Source organism: Papilio machaon, chromosome 11, assembly GCF_912999745.1.
Source record: "Papilio machaon chromosome 11, ilPapMach1.1, whole genome shotgun sequence".
NCBI lineage: Eukaryota > Metazoa > Arthropoda > Insecta > Lepidoptera > Papilionidae > Papilio > Papilio machaon.
The window spans coordinates 7,384,590-7,408,824 of NC_059996.1; the positions used below are offsets into that span (position 1 = coordinate 7,384,590).

Consider the following 24,235-nt stretch of genomic DNA (forward strand, 5'->3'; position numbering starts at 1 on the left):
GATTCACTTTTAAAAGTTCAGTTCGATAAAATCGTGTTCGGATATCACAGAACGCAATACGGCGTCTTTAATGGGTGCATTCACCTTACTACATTGATCACCTTTGTCCGATTTATTGTTTCAACATAAATATACCTACAGATGATTATTACATTCAAAACCAAAAGCTAGACTGTATGGAGCCACTATCCCTTATAACAATTCTTTCATCTTTGTAAATGTGTTTTTAAAATTAAATTTCTGCGGTGTCCTGAATTACTCGTAAATTGTACCTTAAAGGATACATTCAATTATAAAGGCACCAAATTGCATAGCTTGTAGTATACGTAACTGTGCCTCGTAGTGTGAGTTTAGAAAATACTTTCCATAAGAGTTTAGTGTCGGCACAATTGAAAGACAAAAGTGAAGCTAAGACGAGTGAAATCTAACACTTTATAAATCATCAACCTATTCCCACGGGCGGTGATCGTAAGTCCAAACCGTTTGTAACGTATGTAGTACACCATTGGCTATAATATCTGAGACATTGTTTAGTATCTGTTAAACAGCATTATAAGCTGAACGATATTAGCCATGCCCATCCCAAGTATATTGTTAACGTAGTTTAATTATGTTGAATTAAATTTTAATAAATTAAATTCAGCACTTTAAAAATAGCTTTCAGTTTCAAATATAGCATAACTACAACAGTGTACATTGACCTTTATTCACATCACCGTGCTAACAATGACGGAACGGTGTGTTTCTTAGAACCAAACAAACAAACGGTTTTACCGCTTCATACAAGAGAAATTGAAAGCATATTTAACTATTTGACTACCATAATATTGATATACTCAAAAGTAAGAAGGTTTATTATTTTCTATTCATTTCGATTGCGAACTAACGAACATAGAAACATAAATTTTGAATTGTCTATATTGTTTGAATTGTGTGTCTATATTCGTACGGATTCTTAAAATCTTAACCAATAGAATCTGAACCACAAGAAATAAATTCAATAATCCTAGAGCAAAGATTACATCATTGAAATGCCTGTGGTCAGAGATTCATTATGCAAGAATAACTCATGCTCTATAAACAACAAACAGAACTGTGCACATATTAATGGTCCTATAGAGAGCTGTTGCATCCATCCTATACCTCACAATGGTCAGAGAGCTTTAATAAATTGCGCTAAACAGTTTTATGCAATACTAAACGAATCAACAGCTGAGTTGAATGTTCGAAAACACTCTACCGCCCACGTTGTCTTTAGTTAACATTTAAGAAGCATCTACGCTAATATAAGGTAGAGTACAGTCAGATGCATAAATATGTATACATTTATTAAATTTTAGAAACACGTAAACCTCTTGGGTTTCAAAAATACGGTTGCGCGTATTCATTATTACCACGGATTCATGTTCGGAAGCATTCAAACGTATACGTGTATATACATTTTTGAAAACAAAGGCGTATACAAGTTTATAAAAGCTTCGTAAATGCACCTGACTGTACATAGTATTTGATAGTGTGAATACTCGTAGTATCTATCCTATACCAGCTACAATAAATATTGGTCCGGAAGGTTCTTAAGAGTCGCACAATAATTGAATTGCTTAAATATCGTTCTGTTCTACAAAATACATACATAATACATTAGTGAAGTAAGACCTTAGTAGTAGAGTAGAAGTTAACCTATCATCAGTGGGCCTAGCACGAATACTTGTGTGACACAAGTGTGTCAATCGACTTCGTATCGTCATCGTTAATAATGACAAAATTAGTATGATCTGTTTGGTGTACTTTACATTCTGATAGAGATGCTGCACAAATTTTAATATAAATTTTGTTGATAACGATACGATGGCGTTTGGCACATATACTAGTGATAGGTCAGACAGTTCAGAAAACAAAGTTTAATTTACAAAAGATTTGATAAATAATAGAGTTTACAGTTGACTATAGTTGTATAGTCTATGATTATTCTCTCCATTATTTAGCATTAACAAGCGGTATTTCAAGAGCGATACACATCGAAAATGTCTCTTGACAAGGCAGAGGGACGTGTGTCGAATGTTCGATATTATCTCGAATGCCTCCATTATTAGCATGCTAAGTAGCTTGGACTGCACGGACTGAGTGACCTCCTTTCTACCGGCTTTGTATTACTGTCTGTAACTCCCGGCATTAATTGTACGATGTGATTAAAGTACTTAACTCAACTATTTGTTATTAACTAATACTGAGATTCCCACCACATAGGGTATGGCCACTTAGGGAATTGAACTAGAACAATTACAGTCTTTCACTCATTTGCAAAAATGTCAACAATGTGGAAGTTGATCTTTAGAAAACGTATAAAAAATTCATAACGACATTAACGGTTCATTGTTCAATCGTAAAAACTAGTATCGATACAATTAATCGACTCGGAATACGAGGAATGGCGCGGACGCAGACTATAATTACAGAACGATAAAAAAAAACTAACTACCAATCAACTAACCGACCACGCGTCACTTTTTATTGCACAGGTGCTGGCTGGCAGTTGCGCAACTGTTTGACAACAACGGCACATTTTGACAGCTGTCAAAAATGACACAAAGCATCAGTCGGGAAAGTAAGCTCGTTCAGAAAATAGTAGACAGATAAGGAAATGTCAAAGGGTGAATATACGTGAGTGTTGACATTTCATTTGGTACGCATTTGAACGTTAATGGTCACGTTCTGTTGTTGCAAAAACCTGTTTTATGAACGTTTTAAAATTAACACGCAAAGGTCATAACGGTTAATGAAAATCGCATATTCAATATGCTAGGTTTTTGCACTGACATACCTTTATTGCAACTTTAATGGAGGCAACACAATCTTGATCACTACTTGAATCAATATTTGTGCAAAACAGTGTTTAAAAGTTTTCCGTAGTACTAGTAAGTTAAGGCAATTGTTTTTATTCCTTACCTCACGGTCACCTCGTGGCTTCCTACCAAGATCGGTGGAGCCACACTCCATTCTTTGCGCCTGAAACAAAACACATTCCTTTTTGTACAAATAAAATATAAACTTATAGATTAATTTGGAGATGATAAATCGATCACCGTTGATTAAAACCAGTTTCAATAGAAACCAGATTATTTCGAAGACATATTTAGTTCATCAGCTGCTGGGTTTTAACTAAGTTACTAGACTAGCATAGCTTTGATATCATATAAATCTTTATAACAGCAATTAATGCTTAGCGGTGTTGGCAAAAAGGGCAGATCAATCGGGCGCATCAAACACGAGTCGCAGGAAAGAGATCGCATTGACTGAGCCGCATCCGTCGCTGATGCCGACCCATCCGGTATTAAAGACACGCAAATCACAGCTTTATGTACTTGGAATAAGGATCAAGATTACTGCATAGTACATTGTGTACCATCGCTACGTCTATTGGGTTCAAAACGTCCGTAAGAGGCTACAGGAAAGCCGGACAAATTAGCAATACATCGGGATGTTAATAATGGACAAGAGCATTACCATTGTAAAAAAAATTTATATTACTTTCCCAGTGTTATTAAGGTTAAGTGTCAACAATACGATTAAGAAATCAACAATATTTTGGAATAAGAAGGTACGTACCAAATAGTATATCTGGTACTATATAAAAAGCATCTACTACCTGAGATCTACAATTAAGTCCAGTACACATAATTAAAGTACATAAATAAAAAGAAAGTAAAAAAGTGTTCCGCCGGCGAATGTTAGCGGAAGGTTAAAATCGTCGTGCTCATGAATAACGTCTCCGCTTGAGATTCTTGTCGTGCCAAAGTCAAAACCGTCGGTGATGTTATTCAAGTCGTTTTGTGATCGAATTTAGCGCCGCTATTTCAGTACGTCTACAGACAATATTAATAACTACGGCGCCAATGCATCGCAACACGGTTACCCTTGTATACGAACTCTCAAAATTTATAAACGTACTAGCTGTCGCCCGCGACTCCGTTCGCGCGGAAATAAATAAAAACTTAATTAGTGACATATGTGTTCTTTCAGACTATGTTCTAAATCTATGTCACATTTCAGCAAGATCCGTTGAACCGTTCTGGAGATACCTTCTAACAAACATCCATCTATCCATCCATCCATCCATCCATCTAAACACTCGTCCAACAAGTTTGAAAATTAGTAAGATATTTATGGTTTTTCTTTTGTACTATGTTAATGAAAGTAAACTATGCGTTTCTAATCAAATGTTTTTGGAACTATGTACATCTTATTCCAAGAAAACTTCCTAACTAACTATCCTAATAAAATAAACTTTCCTTTAGTGACACGAAGATTTTTAGTGAATACGGGCACATTTAAGTCATGTAATTAATTCCTGAGAATCCTGCCTCATAATGATACTAGATTTAATTTGTATATAAAGAATTCGGGCCACATTTACAACATTATCCTGTCACAAGCGCAACTTAAATATATAATGTCCAAGTTTCCTTGACAGACTATACTCACAATTTATTATCTGTGAACAAGTTATTTAACTACAAATGGTCTATGAAATAATTGAAAGCCTCCTTTTTGAAGTCGGATAAAATATTTCTGTCAGATTTTACAATGGGTACATTGGTAAAAAATGTTAAAAATTATGTGCAGGTGGTAATGTATTTAATCGAAGTTTAATCACCACATCGATTCAAAAATACATACATGTAACTTAACGTGTCGGACTCAAAGCCTGGACTCACGACACTTGTCACCGCTGAGTCACAAGCAAGTCTATATTTGTTAAACGTTAATCAGTCACGAGTCATTGAGGCGGCTTATTAAAATGCCAGCCGCGTCCCTTGTCGCCGTCCCGTCTGCCAGACCAACGGATTTAGTCGAAGGCTAACACATGCGAAATCCTTATTTAGCAATCTTATTGTTTGACTGCTAGGTATGTGGTCTTTGATTTCAATTGAATACTTTTATGATGCCTGTAACAGAAGTCTAAAGAATCTATCGTTCGTTTTCAAGAATCGTATCTTGAACTTGTTCATGACAAGATTCTTTAAAACGGTTATATAGATCTCAGTTTCTCCGATCAACTTTAACTCCTACTTCTTACTCTACCACTAATTCTAGTTCTATAATTTAGCTTAATGTGCATAGAAGCTATTTATTTTATAATCAATAAACAAACATAAGAGACAGCGTTTAATTTAATAAAAAAAAAATGTGAAACAGATCTTTGTCGTTGAGTGTGCTGTTACGCACTGTTTGTCATTCAGACTGACATACAATATGAGGCGAGTTGTATAATTTAAGTCGGGCGTTACGCACCTCGAGAGAATGCTCTGCTGGGAACCGGAAGCTAATCGATATCGCATTCGATTGATCATCGTATTCATCCGCGAGCATCATATGTTGTTTCGTCATTCGTTTAAATCGACAATGAACCATTTACCAACTTAAATCAATAACACAGGAATGATAGAACGATTACAATGCGCTATAGTTATAAATCTTACTTAATTTTAATTTGGCTTAGTTTCAGAATCATTTACTTATTTCTTAACTTATCCTCATGATGCTCTTTATTACAAGTAAATTAACCAACACTTGACCATGATGTTAAGTGATGATGTGATCGAAAAATGTTACGCGCTATCGTAGGATATAATATTTCCCTCTACTCTTGAAGGGTCTCACATGAAACATTGCAGTGAATGGGATATACAAGTCAATGTCCAGTTTCCTAAGTATTTTGAACTCGTATCTAAACTTTATTCACATTATTAAAGTAACACCAAGGTGTGTACGCGTTACTAAAATGGTAAGAACAAGTACTGGCCAGAAATAGTACGTTGCGTGTTCAAATTGCGTTATGTTTCAAACTCGATACTTTCCAATAGTTCACGTACTAACTATTGACTTTTTAAGTGAACGGAATATTTTATTTAAATGCTAGTTTATCGCCCGAGACTCCGCTCAGAATTAAAAAACTTTATTAGTAGCCTATGTTCTATTCGAGGCTGTTATTTATCTGTTACTGTGTTACTGCGAATCTCCACCCCTGGTGGTCCGATTTTGATAAAAATTATTTTAATCGAAAGGAAGTGGTTGCAGATGGGTCCCATTTTTTTTTTTAAATAACTAGAAGACTAGTAGATTTTGAATATAGCTTCAAAATTTGTTGCGAAAATTAGGGACATTTTGTAATTACCTTTTACTAGTACAATATTTAACCAGCTTATTATCATTCAAAATCTAATTAAAATCCGATTGAAACTTTTTGAGTTTAACAATTTATTTTGTATGCATTTTAAAGATAACAGAAGGGCATTTGTAAGTAGATATTAACGTAAGAAGATGCGATTGTAAGTATGTCAGGGTTGTGTAAAACACAGATTTTATTGTACATTTACAAACAAGCATATTGAATAAATATACCGCTACAATTTATAAACTAAACGTATGTATTTACCGTGAATTTTAGATATTACTAGCTTTTACACGCGACTCCGTCTGCGCGGAATAAAAAAAAATGCACACAAGATAAAAAAGTTCCTATGTCCGTCTCCTAGTTCTAAGCTACCTCCCCATCAATTTTCAGCTAAATCAGTTCAACCGATCTTGAGTTCTAAATAGTGTAACTAACACGACTTTCTTTTATATATATAAGACTAGCCTTAACCCGCGACTCCGTCCGCGCGGAATAAAAAATAGAAAACGGGGTAAAAATTATCCTATGTCCGTTTCCTGGTTCTAAGCTAAGGTTCAAATCGATTCAGCCGTTCTTGAGTTATAAATGGTGTAACTAACACAACTTTCTTTTATATATATAGATGACTAGTTGAATCTGGATTAACAAGAAATCTTTATAAGCAAGTCATTGTCCGGTCCCGAAGGACGACTTCCATAAGCAAGAAATTCGGGTAAGAGAGAAATAGCACGGTTCCATGGACTCTCGCTTATCCAAGTTCGATTATATATAAAAAAATTGTCATCTCTACCTTTTCAAAGAGAAGGCAAGGGATGGCAATATATATAGTGATACAGATATCATTACAACGTGTCTCACAATGAAATTGTTTAAACTTTCGTGAGACATATTAATTTAAGAACGCGACGCGACCGCGAAGTCCTCAAAATAAACACTCGCCCTGAAGATGGACCCCCGACGGGCCCGAAACTAGTCGGTGCCGTCACAGGACGATCACACGTAAAGTCGCAATTATTTTAATCTTATTAATATTATAAATGCGAATGTTTAGATGGATGGTTGGTTGTTTGTTTGAAGGTATCTTTATCGGCTCAACGAATGTCGATTTAATTTGGCATAGATGTAGATCATAGTTTGAAAGAACACATAGCCATTTTTATGTTTTTTTTTTATTCTATGCGGACGGACTCGTAGGCGACAGCTAGTGTTAGATAAATAATAGCTTTGTAATCGTCTTATATGTACTACTTCCTACACAACTTAGATGTTAGTGAAAGTTAACCAATTAGAAAAAAAATCAATCAAAGTACTGAAGCAAGTTGTTGCATAACATGTATTTTTAAGAATGCTAGACTCTTTGGTTATACATGAATATAGTGTAAAAAAATATATATGTATATATATGCTATAGCAATTTAAACTTATCTCGACATATAAAAAAAATGAAGTGTATGTATGTATGTGTGTATGAAAGATATATAAAAAAAACTTGAGAAGTGTCAAGGGACACCCGGATGGAACGAAGTTCCTTTCAATTAATTAGTGAAGGAACCAATGTTTATTCTATGAATAAAAAACTTAAGTCTTCACAAGAAGTACATTTTATTTTTATGAATTTTCGTTATATATTGTCACGTCGTTGCCATGGTGAAGTAGCGCTCATTCGTCGTTAACATACTTACTATAGCAAAAAGTGTCGTGACAACTTTTCGTAAGAATTTTTTCCGTCTAGCCCCCTTTCACAACACGCGATAAGGAACTTCGTTCCAATAAATCATATTTCATAATTTTAACAATAATCCAATTTTGTCTATCTGTAGGTCTGTCCGGAAGTCCGCGTTTGTTCCGGATAATGTCAGGAACGGATGGACCGATTTTGACGTGACTTTATCGACTTATCTGATGCATATAGTCTACTTTTTTAATTTTACGCTTACGAACGCAAGTGGTTTATATATTAATTCCAAAACAGAAATGTCATTAAATTACCGTTTGGTCCACTACGATGCTGTGACGTAATAAAATGAAAATCGTTGCGTAAACATGAAAGTCGAAGACTGAATAATAAGGCAGGGAAAGGAAAATTCAATATTGGATTATTATATAAAGAAACACAAAGGTTTAATATAACCATACATCCAAACAAATACAGAACATTTACAAGGCTTTTGTCACCAATCTAATAATTATCAATCTTTCACCGTACGAAGAGGCCTAGTGATATAAAATAAAAACCTTTTATGACAATGCATGATTAAAGCTTTAATTTATTCCTAAAAAAAAGGATTTATAAGAATTTTGTAATCTTATTTCTCACAGATTTTATAGACCAAAGAATCTTTTGAACGAGACTTCGTTCGCGCGAAATTAAAATAAAAAAAACTAATTAAGTAGCCTATGCTTTCTTCCAGAATATGGATTATCTGAGAGTGTTACTATACCTACTATATCAAGTTTCATACATCAGATACGTGCAGCCGTTATGGAATTACTAACATCCATCCATCCATACATCAACACTTTCCCATTTAAAATATTAGTAAGATATGTACGAAGTAAGATTGCTTTTTAAGTCCAGTATTGAAAGATTTTTTGGAAAGTAAATCCAACATAGTCCAACAATAAATATGTAATTATTCGAATATTAAATGTTAGATGCTTCTGTACTAAAGTATTTAGATTGTAATTTCCGTTCATCATAAATTGCATAACGATCACTTAAATTATTTCAATACGATCGATTATGCAAAATGAGTATTCACATTTGAACAAACACTTGACTTCAATAAATAGTAATGACATTTATTATTTACTAGCTTTTACCAGCGACTTCGTCCGCGCGGAATAAAAAAAAATGCACACAAGATAAAAAAAAAGTTCCTATGTCCGTCTCCTAGTTCTAAGCTACCTCCCCATCAATTTTCAGCTAAATCAGTTCGACCGACCCTGAGTTATAAATAGTGTACTAACACGACTTTCTTTTATATATATGGATAAGATTACGTATAAGTGACTAGCTGTCTCCTGTGACTCCGTCTGCGCGGAATTACAAAAGTAATAAATAGACTATGTGTTGTTCCAGACTATGCTCTACATCTGTGCCAAATTTCATCAAGATCCGTGGAACTGTTTCGGAGATACCTTCAAACAAACATCCATCCAAACATTAACATTCGCATTTATTAGGTATATTAGTAAGATTATTTTGATGACCGTTCAAAGTAAACATTGTATTAATAAACCATTTTGAACATATTTGGACATGTAACCATTTTTTATATTTTTTAAAGTCTGGCACACGAGTAAGCGACCACTGGACTTTGCTAAAATAACGCAGTGAGCATTGACCGCTGCTTATAGACACCTGCACAGGTTGTTGAAGCATTCCATACCTAAAATGGATAGAAAATTTAATACGCTATTTGAGTAACTAGAATTATGCCTGTAAAAAGAAACAGTATTTATAAATAAGACATAATTAGGTTGTACATTTACAGTAGTGTACGCAGCATCCGACGACAGGTGAAAGCCTGTCACCTGCGGATACAAACTGGCTCATTAACACATCAGAATTGCCCTGAAAGCGTATAACGTGCTATCCCTTTCATTCTCTTTGAATAGAGATAAAAAAATCATACACATGTTACGACAGTTTAACTCACGGTAAAAATATCTAGCATTGTTATGCAATACAGCACATATAATTTATATAGCAGATGCGATAAGATAAATGTATGTACATTGAATTTACTTTTTTATAAATTGAACTACATGGCAGGCATTGGAATGACATGACACAAAGTAGAGCTGAAAAAAAAATTATAGTGCAGTGATATTACGAGACTAGATTATACATACAAGGTAAGACAAAAGACGATCTAGTAATATGCTTTTCTAATTATTTTTTCGTCCAAATCATTGGTTTGGAAACGTACAGAGTACAAACTTATTTTTGTTTCTTTGTATGGCTAGGTGTGCTTTTTTAATCTTACAGATTGAAAGCAATATCCTTGAGATGCGGTTTCCTTCTCGTGGTTATGGGAGAAGAGCGTGTGAATAAAGTAAACAAAAAACACATCGTCATTGATTCAAAATCTTTGTCTGACCTCAAACAAAGAAAAATTGCTAATATCATCAACATTTTACATGACGAAACATCGAATAAATAACCAAATAGACCCCTCATCTTCAAAAATATTTATTTTCACTATCTTATCTTTTCAAATCTTATCTTTTTATCTTTGAAATCAAAAGATTTATGACTACACAAAAGATTAATTTCAATAGAATTCACAACGACATGCCGCACCGCAGTCGCATTGCTCTTGGGGGATATTTCTTATAGGCCCAATTACTGAGAAGTTAAGCCTTGTTTTGATCTTTATCGATCTGCAATCTAGAAACGTTTCCTTCAATATATGAAATCGGGAAACAGATCTAGATTAATATCCGCAAGGACAAGACGATTGCTAAACACTGCCCGCTTAAAACTGTTTTCCACTAAGTGCCCAACCGCTCGTGACTGCTACTTCTCCGGGGACAGTACGAGTAGAAAAATACATGATGCATTTGCTCGCGCTCTTGGTTAGGTTAGTGGAAAATCTTAATGGAAAAAGGGTCTAACAGTCATAGCATACCTTCTACTTGAATGTTTACATATGTAATTAAACGCGTAAATAAATTATGTAAGCAATGTCTAACCTATGTCGTAGGTTAGATAAAAAGGTGAGAATAAAATGTCTTTTTACATACTAAGCTTAGAGAAATGTTTTATTTTATAACAAGAGAACGTGTTACATTGCAGTTTTTTATAGGAGAAGGGGGCAAACGAGCACCGGACCACCTAAAGTTATTTGATCCGACGCCCATGGACATCCACAGCGCTAGAGGAATTGCAGATTCGTTGCCGGCCTTTAAGGAAGGTATACGCTCTTTTCTTGAAGGTCCCTAAGATTAAATACCAATTAAAAATTCAAATATCTTTGGCTCTATAAACAACTAGACAACTCCTACTATTTTATAATTTGCAAATCTGAAAGGATATTTTAGATAGTTATAGCAAAGATAACCCAAAACAGATGAATAATGATCTTACTGATATTATAAATGCGAATTATTAGATGGATGGATGGATAGATGCATGGATGGACGTTTGTTTGAAGGTATCTCCGGAACGGCTCAACGGATCTTGATGAAAAATAGCACTGATATAGAACATAATCTGGAAGAACACATAGGCTTTTTATTAACGTGCGGACGGAGTCGCGGGCTACAGTTACTTGTAAATATTTTCAATGACCTTTGTATTTCCATAAACAGAGTTCATTTCCCATAGCATTCTCTGCATAAGTAAACAAAGTCATGAGGTTCTAATGATTTCATTAGTAATTCTTTCCACACCATGCGAACTTGACTACGTGATGTTATTTTATTTTCGGTTTCGCCAGTAGCTGTGGTTCAATGAAAGTTGAATGGACCACGGCGTGCGCCGGCGCATTGCTAAACCATGAGATCCATAGTTTGTGTTATAATTCAAAATTAGAAATATTTATAGAGATATTAGTGGATTTATCAAAAAAAATTATTCTGTAGTTTATCAACTACTCTGAACCAAAGTTAAATTATGAAACATATTAGATCAAAATTACTATTTATACATAATTCTAAAGAAGCTTCCAGAGAATCATGAGAACTAGACTTGAATATGTATTATTAAAAAAAACAATGCTCTCAGAATGTTTAAATTTAAATGTACTAAATTACTTAAATGTATACAAAGTTATCACGCGGTTATAATAAAATGAACATAATGGTTAATTTATATGCGAAGCCAAAACACAAACTTGAATTTAATATTACAACGAAGTAAACAGACATCATTATTATTTGTGTTTTATAATTCCAAAGTGATTTTGTGACATTGCCTTCTTCTAATTAATTCAAAGATGTATTTATATAAACACATATATAAATAATTAATACGGGTGTTTTCACATGTATAAAAAAAAAACAATTAAACGAATTGTCATACAACATGCTCATTTTACTAACATTATAAATGCGAATGTTTAGATGAATGAATGTTTGTTTGAAGGTATCTCCGGAACGGCTGAACCGATCTTGATGAAATTTGAACAGATGTAGGACAGTCTGAAAGAACACATAGGAAACTTATTAAGTTTTTCCGTACGGACGGAGGTGCGGGCGACAGCTAGTAAATTAACATTTTAAAACAACATGATAGGCTGTTAAATAACAATTAGCAACATATTTTGACTTTTATTGCATAATCATATTACCATTGCGAAGCCAAAGGAGATCTCTAGTTTTAATGAAATGACAGAAAAACAGTACGCAAGTTAATCAAATGTAATATAATGATCGATGAAATCAATTTAAGTTATATAGACACCATTATCATTAGATTTTGTAACATTTTCTTAATGATTCGATATAAATTGATTCTATAAGTTATTATCATTAGCAATCGGCGAGCTTAAACTTTAAACTTTGCAAATATTAATAGGTTTTTGCTATATATTAAGGTAAGGTGTGGTCTTTATCAAATAAATCAATAATATTAAACATTTAAGAGCCAAAATTTAAAAATTTATTGAAGAACAAGTAGTTGCACGGGACTTTGCGCGGAATTAAAAATCTAGTAATAAATATAGCCTGTCACCCGGGAATAATGTAGCCTCTCAACAGTGAAAGAATTTTTATGCAAGATATTTGTTTTTTTTAAATCCAAATAAATAAACAATCAACTCTTCTCTCTTTATAATTTTAGTTTACACTTTATAGACCATATTTAAATCGATTTATAGCTTTCAAATATCACTTGTGAATGTTAAATCCGTTTTAATTTATGAAAAAAAGAATTACCAAATACTAAGTAGCCCAGAGAAATCCCACGAGTGGTCTCGAATCGCAAACATTAATAACAAGTGTGGGATAAAACAATGAACTATTAACCGATGCGAGCGTGCGACCGCCGTTACGTGGCCTTCTCTTTACTTTACAAACAGTTTTAATTAACTTTGACACGTTTGACTTACAGTGATTAATATAAAGGATATTTGGAAGTCAATTAACAAACAGTTGCAAATTTAATTGATATGAGAAACATTATAAATAGTAATCTAAGATAGGTAACTTTAAACAGCAGTAAAATTAAAACAAATTTGGTGTAATTATTAATTTTTCATTCGTTATAAAATTGCCGTAGGGTTTCTACTGCCGGAAAACTTGTATACAAACATACTGTTTTTACAATTTTTTAAAAGAATATAAAGGAAGGTACAGTATTTTTTTGATAGTGAAAACCCAAAAACAGATCGTCTCAGCAAAATGTCGCAAAAGTGAAACAATCGTCCAATTCAGATCCAGGTTGCGTGGTCATTACACGTAGTTGTCAAAGTTTACTGAACCCACTTGTCAATTGTATGGACATCACTTTAAAACAATCACTGCTTACTATTGTAATTGACTGCTTTATTTAATTTTCCCATGACCTGCATTTTCAAGTCTACAAATGAGTGCAATAACAGAGTGAAACGTTATTTTCAGATGTATTAGCAGTTTTAACACATTAATTTAGAAGTTTATTAAGATGTAATATTAATTACTATCCTCTTTCTTCCACTGCTTCATGATATTTCCTTGGAAAAATCCTGAACTCCCCTTCGTAACTCACATTCTTACAAAAACTTTGCTATTTGCAATGGTCCTAAAATAATGTTAAAGAAAAACTAACTAAAACGTGTTACAGAGTTCTGTACTTAATCCTATAGAGTACTGGGTCACCTTATGGCAATTAATCTTGACCACTTGGGTATATTTATAAGATATTCTAAGGAGTACGTATCGTCAAAGGGTTTGAACGTGGGAAGTGCAAATAGACCTGGGCTGCAATGTCAACAAACACACAGCTCCTAATTGCTTGGTCAAGCGACTGTCGATGTAACGGACCGACAGGAAATGTCAAATTGAGGATTCTATGTCAAACTGTTACCACTTACTAGTCAATTGTTATGTTATCTATTGTTTCTAGACATAACTTTTACATAGTGCATTTATTAACTAGTATGTCAATTAAAATTGTGGAATTTACAGTATAGACAATAATTGTGTTATTATTTTATCTTTAAAATAAATAATGCCTTTCAAATTAACTTTAAATTCATACCATAAAGTTCATTGGTTCTATGAGCAAAGACTTCAACTAATTGATATTTGAAAAAAATTTAAGAGCAACATGGATTTTTAACGTTAAACGTCAAAGCAGTTCAATCGATTAATTTTTATCGATAGTCAAGAATCGAAATTTAATCGATATCAATATCGATATCGATTGCAAGCGGCCGCAGCCGTGTTATGCAAGAGTGCAGTCACACTAAGCAAAGGCAACGGTTATTGCGTAGAGTAGATAACGAACAGAGCAAATAGTGTCGTTTATATACGATCGCTTAACTGCTTAATTTTGACTGTTATATGAGCAATTCGTTTACTTCGCGTACAAGATAATCTGTGCAGTAATTTCGAATAGTATTAAGCACGTAAAACTAATCTTTGTATGTGAAATGGCTATTTCTTGATTGTAAAACAAAAAAAAATATATTCAACTATGAGTAAAGATGGTTACCGATGACAAAAACACGACATCGTTGAAACAAATCGGTAAGTAAAAAAAAATATTTTTTTGCCCAAAATTCTTATGTTACACGACAGATAAATTTCATGTTCATATAAAATATTTCTCGGTTTAGCGAATATCAAATCTATGTCATTTCTCGTAATCACTTCCAGATTGTCTTCACCGCAAACTTGTGCACTTCTGAAGATATTAGAAGACATTATAGAAATTAAAATATTTACGACATTTTACTTTTATTGTAATTTTTGAAACAGCAATAACAATTTAGTATTGTTGCTTGAAGCTTATTCCTAAAGTTTAAATTATTAAGTTTCTATCTTAGATTCAGAATCAATATTAATCAGTCTATCTAGATATCAACTAAATACACAGTATTTGAAAGATGCCCTTTTCAATATGTTTGTTACACAACCGGTAAAGGCGTAAAGAAAGTCATTGCATTCATTAATCAACATCGTTGAGTCACGTCTTATTTACAACGTAACACTTATGTACCGTCACATATTATAATTAACGAACTCTCTCTCTCTCTCTGCCTAGCTCGTATCCCACATGGTGGTGGGGTCGGCTTTCCTAATCAGTTACTTCCACTTCGCTCTGTCCTCGACATCATCTGAGACTTGGTATTCATTCATGTCTTTTAGCACTACATCTTTAATTAATTATAAAACTATCATAGTTTATAGTTAATAGCAGCAATTAGAGATTTTATTTACTTAGTGAAACAACGACAACGCTTGTTAATCTTTATATGTTTTGATACATGATTTTTATCAATACATAAGGGACATTATTTCCATCACAATCGATCTTTGTTCAGTATAACTTTCTCACAACTTATTAACAAGTCCATGGATAACGGCGCTTTTATTTCTTACGAGTTAATTGATGCGACCTTATACAAACTTTTTGCTATTACCTTTATAAACCAACCCTTATAAATAGCTAACAATTCCTTACGTTTGATTCGTAGTAATTAGTTTAAATCATAACATTGTGAAAAAGTATTTATCTAGAAAAAGAAGTAAGTAGTCTATTTTTTAGTAGTCTGTTCCGTGCGTTTAACGTAACGATTGTGAAAATCATACAAGATCTAACCTTGGTTTTTTAATTTTTATTATTTTGAACTACATATACAGATATTGTATAGAAGAAATCTAATATATAAAATTCTCGTGTCACAGTTTTCGTTGCCATACTCCTCCGAAACGGCTTGACCGATTTTGATGAAATTTTGTGAGCATATTCAGTAGGTCTGAGAATCGGACAACATCTATTTTTCATACCGCTATTAAGTTTTTTTTAACTGCGCGCGGACGGAGTCGCGGGCGACAGCTAGTATCATTAAAAAATTGTGGTGTATTTCCATACTATATGGCAAGTTCGTGAGTAGATATAAAATTAGAAAGTATATATCAAATAGAGTTTAGTAAACAATTTTTCTTTTATTACATAACTCCAACCACTTTTTATAGTAAACACATTAAAAAGTGTGAAATAATTTATGAATTTATAATCTATGGTTTATTTGTATTGACATGTCAATGTTGACATTGACTTCCGGTGTACCGATGTACATTCATTCATTGTCATTCAATCCGCAGAGCCAAGCCCCTTTGGAACCTTTGACTCTCAGAACTATTCTCTTGACGACCGGACTTTAAATGTCGTAACGAGAAATATTAGCATAATTCAATTCGTTTGTTTGTTATAACAAAAGAAAGGCGTTTTACTTAAGTACTTATAACAGACACGAAATAAAGGTATTTAGGCCAAATAAAAATATATATTTTTTATGTCACAACGTGGCAAACGAGCGAGCGGCCAGCTGAGTTTGCCGAAATAGCAAAGCCACCCTTGCCCATATATATATTCGCCATTTCAGATGCGTTGCCTACCTTTAATCGACGGAAGAGGGGATGCACAGAAATACAATATTTCCTCCTTCCTATACATGCCCGTCTCCGTCAAATCCACTTCCATCCAAGAAAAGGGTAGGAAGGGAAAGAGAACTAAAGTTAGGCGCGCTGCTAATTTTTCGATTTCTTTCTATACTCTATCATTAAAATGTCTAATGTAGTCTTCTATCATTATATCTTGACTTTGAGATCATTGTAAAATCTTTAAAGAATTTTAAAGCTTTAATATTCAAAAGCCTGTTAGAAAATTACACGACACCACCGACCTCTGGGTCTCACGAATTTGCAATTCCAGCATTCTGCATGTAATCAAATTTGCATTTAATCGACCGTTGCATACTGCTCGCACTGAATGAAACAAAGATGTTAATGCTTTTGTGATGAAATGACGTCATCGATAACCAAATATATCAATAGTTAAAACGTAACTGTAGTAAAATAGTAGAGAGTACTTAGTATATTTCATGAACATATTAAATAAGTAGAGAGCAGTTTCGCAGAGAATTAAATTGAGACTTAAACTTGCGATCGCTGATCATGTTTGTTAGGAGTTCTGAGGTGACATACAGAATCGTGAAGTTCCTTCTTTTTTGAATTCATTAACAAAAGATTTTCCAGTAAAGCAATTTCTCTCTCAATTTCTCTTTCTTCAATTTCTCCTCAGCTGTTAGATTTCTTCAACTAATGAAACCTTAACATTATTTCCCGCCATTAGACACCTCCACCCGATAATCAATAGACCTCAGGGACCAGGACTACTTTGAGAATCACTGCTGTCTAGACATAATTATACTAAACAAAACATCTACATCTTTTACACATGACATTTAAACGTTTACCGAAAGCTGAATAGAATGGAACGTTACAACGCAATGGTTAATTCATTAGTTAAATAATTGACTTTCTATGAGACCCACATTGAAGCAGACTGAATACTGTTTACATGTCACTGGACAGCAAATCACATGGATGTTCCGACGATTGTTGCGTGGTATTCATACTAACACTTACGGTAATAAAACTTTAATAATAATGATCTTTTATTAATAATAATTATTAACAAGTAAGGATATTTACACCCCGCTTAGAGTAGGTTCCGAGACCCTCAGTGGGAATGTATAGTGAGCTGATGATGAAGGATATTTAGTGCTTAGTGACATCTAAATAAATATTATCTATATATATAAAAGAAAGTTGTGTTAGTTACACCATTAATAACTCAAGAACGGCTGAATCGATTTGACTGAAAATTGATGGGCAGATAGCTTAGAACCAGGAAACGGACATAGGATAATTTTTACCCCGTTTTCTATATTTTTTTTATTCCGCGCGGACGGAGTCGCGGGTAAAAGCTAGTTTAAGATTATCGAGACGTTTAAGAAATATTTAGATGTGACCATTTAAGCGAAGACACAAAGTTTTTAATTTTCTTTGCTTTAAAAAAATACTAGTTGAGTAACTTCTGATTCTAAAATTTTAAAACTTAAATAAAAGAAACTTAATAACGCTTTATAATTAGTTACAAATTACTATACGTAACGATCGATCATCGTATTTGTATAATTGATAAAAAAACGATTTACATACCGGTAGGTATTAGTCGAGTGCAATCGTTGGCATCACACGATGACCTTAGCACGAAAAAGTTAATATATTACTGCATATGAAAGTTGCATAAGTACAAAATAGAAGTTAATTGCAGATCTGTAATAAATATTACTTATTTAAAAACCTTATAATTTGTTAATTGTAACTATGTAACAGATTAACTGAGAGTAATAGAAAAATAATATTTGTAACAAATGTTTCTATTACCGAAACGACTTTTTTCTATCTTGTTTTTTAAGTTTTAAATCTATCAAATAAGACATGAATTAACAAAGCATATGATATCAAACATCTAAAAAGGAACTCATAAATAAAAAAAAGATAATCCTAAACGAACATCTAATATATAAAATTCTCGTGTCACAGTTTTCGTTGCCATACTTCTCCGAAACGGCTTGACCGATTCTCATGAAATTTTGTGAGCATATTCAGTAGGTCTGAGAATCGGCCAACATCTATTTTTCATTTTTTTTAACTGCGCGCGGACGGAGTCGCGGGCGACAGCTAGTAATAAATATATAAATTTCTTTTTAATATTACATCTTAAGTATTTGCTATCTCAGTTTAAACGTTTTGATAAAATCTAACTGATGTTGATTTATGCGTCAATTAACGTTAGCTAATCTCGCTTGAGCTTTTACTAGTGATTAAATATTTGTGATTTCTCAAACGAACTTGTTTGTTTAAATTATTGAAAATTTCTAGTAAAAACTATTACGTAAAAATTGCAAAATTTTCTACATTACGTAATACTTAATTGTATATTGATTTTAATAATTGCAGATGACACGATGCTTTTTAATATTTGTTTGTAAATGTATTAATTATATTTGCCCCAAAACTTAATGAATGTAACTAGAGACTTTTCGTAGTCAAAAAGGGCCATCCCATTAGCGTAGATTTAGTACGAATCTACAGTAAAAGAAATTAAAAAAATTCCTAAAAAAAATTTAATGTTAAAAATATTCTGAAAAATCTAGTTCATTCCCAAATATCCGTATCATTTTAGTCAACTAATTATATTGATATACCATAATTGTATGACAATAGTTTTTGAAAGCGTCGCGTTGTCACGTCCGAGGACATACAAAGGAAAGCGACCTGGCCTACATGCATTACATAAACACTCCATTGATGATTGATTAATTACTACACTAACGCTATGTTTCCACGAGGGCAGAAAATTTGAGGCAGAGCAGTAGATATTACAGTACTTCAAATATTTGATCGCACACTTTTATCAAAATAGCACTGTGCAATACAAAGTAAGATTTGAAAAGCGACTGACTGTAAATTTCGATAAGTCACTTGCTAGTGACGTGTCCACATTTTGACTTATACTAGCGATGTAGCTAAATCGAATACGACTTCTCCTACGGGCTCAGGTCGGTATAGCTCGACCTAGCAGTACTGCACCGTGTACTACTCTGCCTTACTGATGCGCCCACGTGTGAAACTCGCATAACTAATAAGGTATGTTATTAGGTGACCATACACCGGTGGGCAAAAGTATTGATTGCGAATTTAAATGACAATGGCCACTTATATAGGTTGGTACGACTGTGTGTTGGAACTTAATATGATAAAACTAGCTGTCGCCCGCGACTCCGTCCGCGCGCAGTTAAAAAAAAAATGAAAAATAGATGTTGGCCGATTCTAAGACCTACTGAATATGCTGACAAAATTTCATGAGAATCGGTCAAGCCGTTTCGGAGGAGTTGAAGTTCGAACCCCGTGACACGAGAATTTTATATATAAGATGTCTAATTGTTAAGGTCACAGTCTAAACAAAAAACTGTTTTACATTTCAAGTATTAAAATACATAGATGCCATAACTAGATGCCTTTAACGGGTTAGAAGAGAAACTATTCGTACATCCTAGTCGCCGTATATGTCCATCATAAAATATCAGAGGCTATCCGATAACGAAGCGCCATCTATATCACGTGAAATAAATTTTTACACCTATTTAGTCTGTAGATACGTAAAACTTTCGTAATTGATAACGTGCACTCATTACTACCTCAAAAAATATCATGGAATCCTAGTACTAAAAGATTTTTGTTGCTAATAGAGCCTATCGACTCAATCGGCACAATTCTTTTTCCCATAGGAACAAAGAAATATTCCTTATTATTTATCAGAAGGCCGATCGGTCAAATTGTAAACACATACTTTGTGAAAGGTAACATTATTTAGAAGATAGTGAGGACTTAAATTAAAAATAAATTGATGTGGAGAAGACGATCTGCTTCGCCTACAACACATAAAGTCGGATATTGACCGGGTGATCAAGTCTAATTAGACAAACTAAAAACAAATATTCTTTAAATACTAAGCAGTTATGATAAAGAACACAAACAAACACGTATAAATAGAACAACACAATAAATATGCAAATAGTAATAAGGAATAGATCGAAGATGTTCTTGACCCGCATCTGGCCCAGTGTGAGCCCGGCGTGGGCCGCACTTGCCGAGCGACTTTGTTGATCCGGTTACAATACAACCCACGATGTCTCAGACAACAGTCATAATAAATATGACATGAATTCAAACTAGTTACCAACATCCAAAATAAGGTGTAGGAAGGAACCCCGTGGAGCAAATTTAACTAATAATAAAACACTAACGCCCTTTACCTACAACAGATTTACATTTGATGCATTTCTGGCAAACTTCATGTGTTTCTTCCACAACCATAAGTTATTTACCTTTTGTTACTAAACCTAAAAGAATTAAACCAATATTAAGATTGATGAAAGCCTTCCTTTTTTCCTTTCGTAAGAAAAAGTTAAAAGATAATCTTAATTTTAATGAGATCACTTAAAAAGAAAGTATTCTAGTTATAAAAATACTGCTCACTTAAGGTCTTCTGCAATAAAAATGTGTGAAATAATTTACGGAAGTACATTAAGTATTATAATACATCAAAAAGAACACTTATACCGGCTTATTCTGATAGCACGTAACAATTTCAACACGTTACAATAACGAAGTACGAACAAACGACAATAAAAGTCCGAAAAAGTAGAAACGAACTTAATTATATAACATACATTACAATGGCCTACGTCTTAATTACGTACGGTTATAAAAACTGAGGTCGTAATGGAATTGGCATAGACAATTGCGTTAACAAACGCCCTCGCAGCGTAGACGGTGGTACTTTTAAAATAATTTCATTGTCCGTAACTAAAAAGAGCACGCGTGGAACGAAACCTTGAAAAACCTTGACATGTAGGGGATTAGACAAACATTCAAGGTTAATAAAAGGTTGTATTTTTGGGTCACACTGTCAACTCCACATATTTAATTTCTTAAAAATAATTCCTATTTCAAATCTTACTAATATTATAAATGCGAATATTTGTATGGATGGATGGTTGGACAGATGTTTGTTTGAAGGTATTTCCAGAACGGCTCAACGGATCTCGCTGAAATTTGGCATAAACTTAACTTTTTTAATACAAGGAACGAAGTCGTGGGTGAAAGCTAGTTGATCCATAAAACAGAACAGAATTCTTCGAAACATGCCGCGTGAAAATACTTTATAAGTTGTTAACAAAATGTATCAAATTTTCTTTAATGAAGATCAATTTTTATATCACGTAGGATTACGTCATTGTTGTAATTTCTCATGTCACACCGTCAAATTACTGTCAACATTCCATCTGCGGTAACAGATTATTAAAATACTCAAAACTGAAATGCATTTGTAAACTTTAAAATACAACACACGCTAACACTATAAAAATACAATCAAATTTCTACTTTAACCTTTGGGAATATAGTTAAAAGTTACATTGACGTACAAAAAAACCGACGGGAATCTCAAAATATAATTATACATGCCAGACCTCGTGTTTGAACACATGAAGGACTGTTTAAATAACAACTGTTGTTGCCATGAGAAAATTTAAAAGACGGACTCGAAATTGAAAACGAAAGTTAACAACCTTATAAGAAAAAGATTTAGAAAAGAACCAATTAATTTAATTGATTTCTTCAAGTCACTTGATTTAGATATAACGGTTGATAAAGAAGCATGGAATAATAGTACATACTGTACATAGATGATGAGATGTTATCTAGAGAAGTAACAAAACTTACCTTAAGTTACATGCTCCTTGTTGGCGCAAGACATTTTTACTAATACTTTTCTCACCTGAAACAATACAATAAAAGAATAAATTTATTTTCTTCACGCTTTTATAGCCCTAGGTATATACAGAAATAACACACACAGGCTTGTTTAATAACAATATTTACTGGAATATCATTCATCGAGTAATCAGCAGCTTTACTCCACTTATCCATATTCTAATACGAAACAAAAAATTTAAACAAAATCAAAAACACAATCCGGTAATGAAAAAATTACCCGTTAACTCTTATAACCGTCAAATATATAAAGGGTTATAAAAAGGCATATTTCTAAAAACAGAAAAAAGTTCAATCAATAAAAATTTCATGGCTAAGAATTGGTTTAACGGAAATTCTCAAGACCTTTACAAAACTTATCAATGTAATTCTTGAATAACAAATAACGGACATTGAAAACTTTTTTATGCAACCAATAAAAGTAACTATTTGTTACAACCAATCTGAAGATAGACTCATAAGCAATGCACAGAATGTTCTTTCTTCTCAAAACTCAATTTTTTCTATGATTTCTTTTTCCTCGTTTTAAAGTTGTAGTCCTCAGCCAGTATTTAAATTAGCAAAGAACGGATAGTGACTATTTTTAAAGACATGTGGTTGAGAACCAAGACGATTTAAGCATTTCTGAACAATAGACTCCTTACCAAGCACATGCACTAAACCGAGTCTTTACATTAGCTGAAGTTTCTCTGGTATATCGTAATTTTCACATCCCAAATATGGTAAAATACATTTATTCTTCTTTATTAAGCGTAATCACCTGTTGCACATTTTAATGGTGTTGTTTACGTAAACATTTTGCAAGATAATTATGGTAAAGAGGTTTTCAAATATGATTATACCAAATTATATAATTAAACATGGACTCGCTTCTTTAAATACCAATTACGTAAACTATTTTCATCTACAATGTCGCATACGAAAAATGTCGTTCACCTAAATAGTATACCATTTAGCATTTACTGAATAATTATCTAGATTATATTTAATGAAAATATTTTTTAATCAGCGTAGAGAACTTAAAACTAAAACATAAGCTCTTTAGAAATAAACTTGCGCAATTGTGATTAATAAACATTTCTAAGATACAGTAAATTTTAGAAACCGAGCTTAATTTTTATAAAATGAAAAGTCAGAAAGTTTTAATTGTTTTAGGACATCATTTATAAAAATTATAGCGCAATAAAAGAAAGCTTTGAATAGTCATACAATGGTTTTACGTATATCAAAAAATTGGCAATCAAAGGTGTTCACCAATCAATCGATCACACTTTCCAATATTGCCAGTGTCAAGAGTGTGTCGGCGCATGTCGCCAATTCTTAGAGAGATGCCACATTGGCGACACCGCAACGAAATCTTGTGCTACAGGAACAGTCACAGTGCTGACACAAATCAATTTCACTAATACGTTCAGTCTCCAGGTGAGATCAAACAGAAACAGATGTCAAAAAACTAAAACAACAGTATGTTTATGTACATCTGTTTCTGCAGTGGAACCACTGTTTTAAATTTTAAAATTATTGCGACTGCAATGCGGCGCGGTTCCGTTCGTGTGGTACCTCCGTTACCGACGTAAACATGCCGTAATCATCGGATTGTGCACGGACATTCGCCACGTCTGTTGAGTCATCATTAGGGTCCGTATCAGACAGACAGCAAAGAACAGAGCAATTTTTTTCTAGTAAATTTAAATTGAGCATTATTCGATTGTA

The 24,235-nt window shown here is 33.3% G+C and overlaps 1 protein-coding gene across 3 annotated transcripts in view; it reads right to left on the minus strand.

The window, feature by feature from the left end:
• LOC106717688 (myosin-2) overlaps positions 1–24,235 on the minus strand; it is an 87,787-nt gene that overhangs the window by 25,366 nt on the left and 38,186 nt on the right. The window contains exons 2-3 of one of the 3 annotated variants that reach the window (XM_045680125.1): positions 22,472–22,526; positions 2,947–3,006 (exon numbers count right to left, since the gene is read on the minus strand). The exons of 1 other annotated variant lie outside the window; for it this stretch is intronic. In XM_045680125.1, the coding sequence (XP_045536081.1) occupies positions 2,947–2,997 (51 nt within the window). In that variant the 5' untranslated portion in view covers positions 2,998–3,006; positions 22,472–22,526. The remainder of the gene's footprint in view (positions 1–2,946; positions 3,007–22,471; positions 22,527–24,235) is intronic. One more of the 3 variants, XM_014511601.2, reaches the window with a different exon arrangement.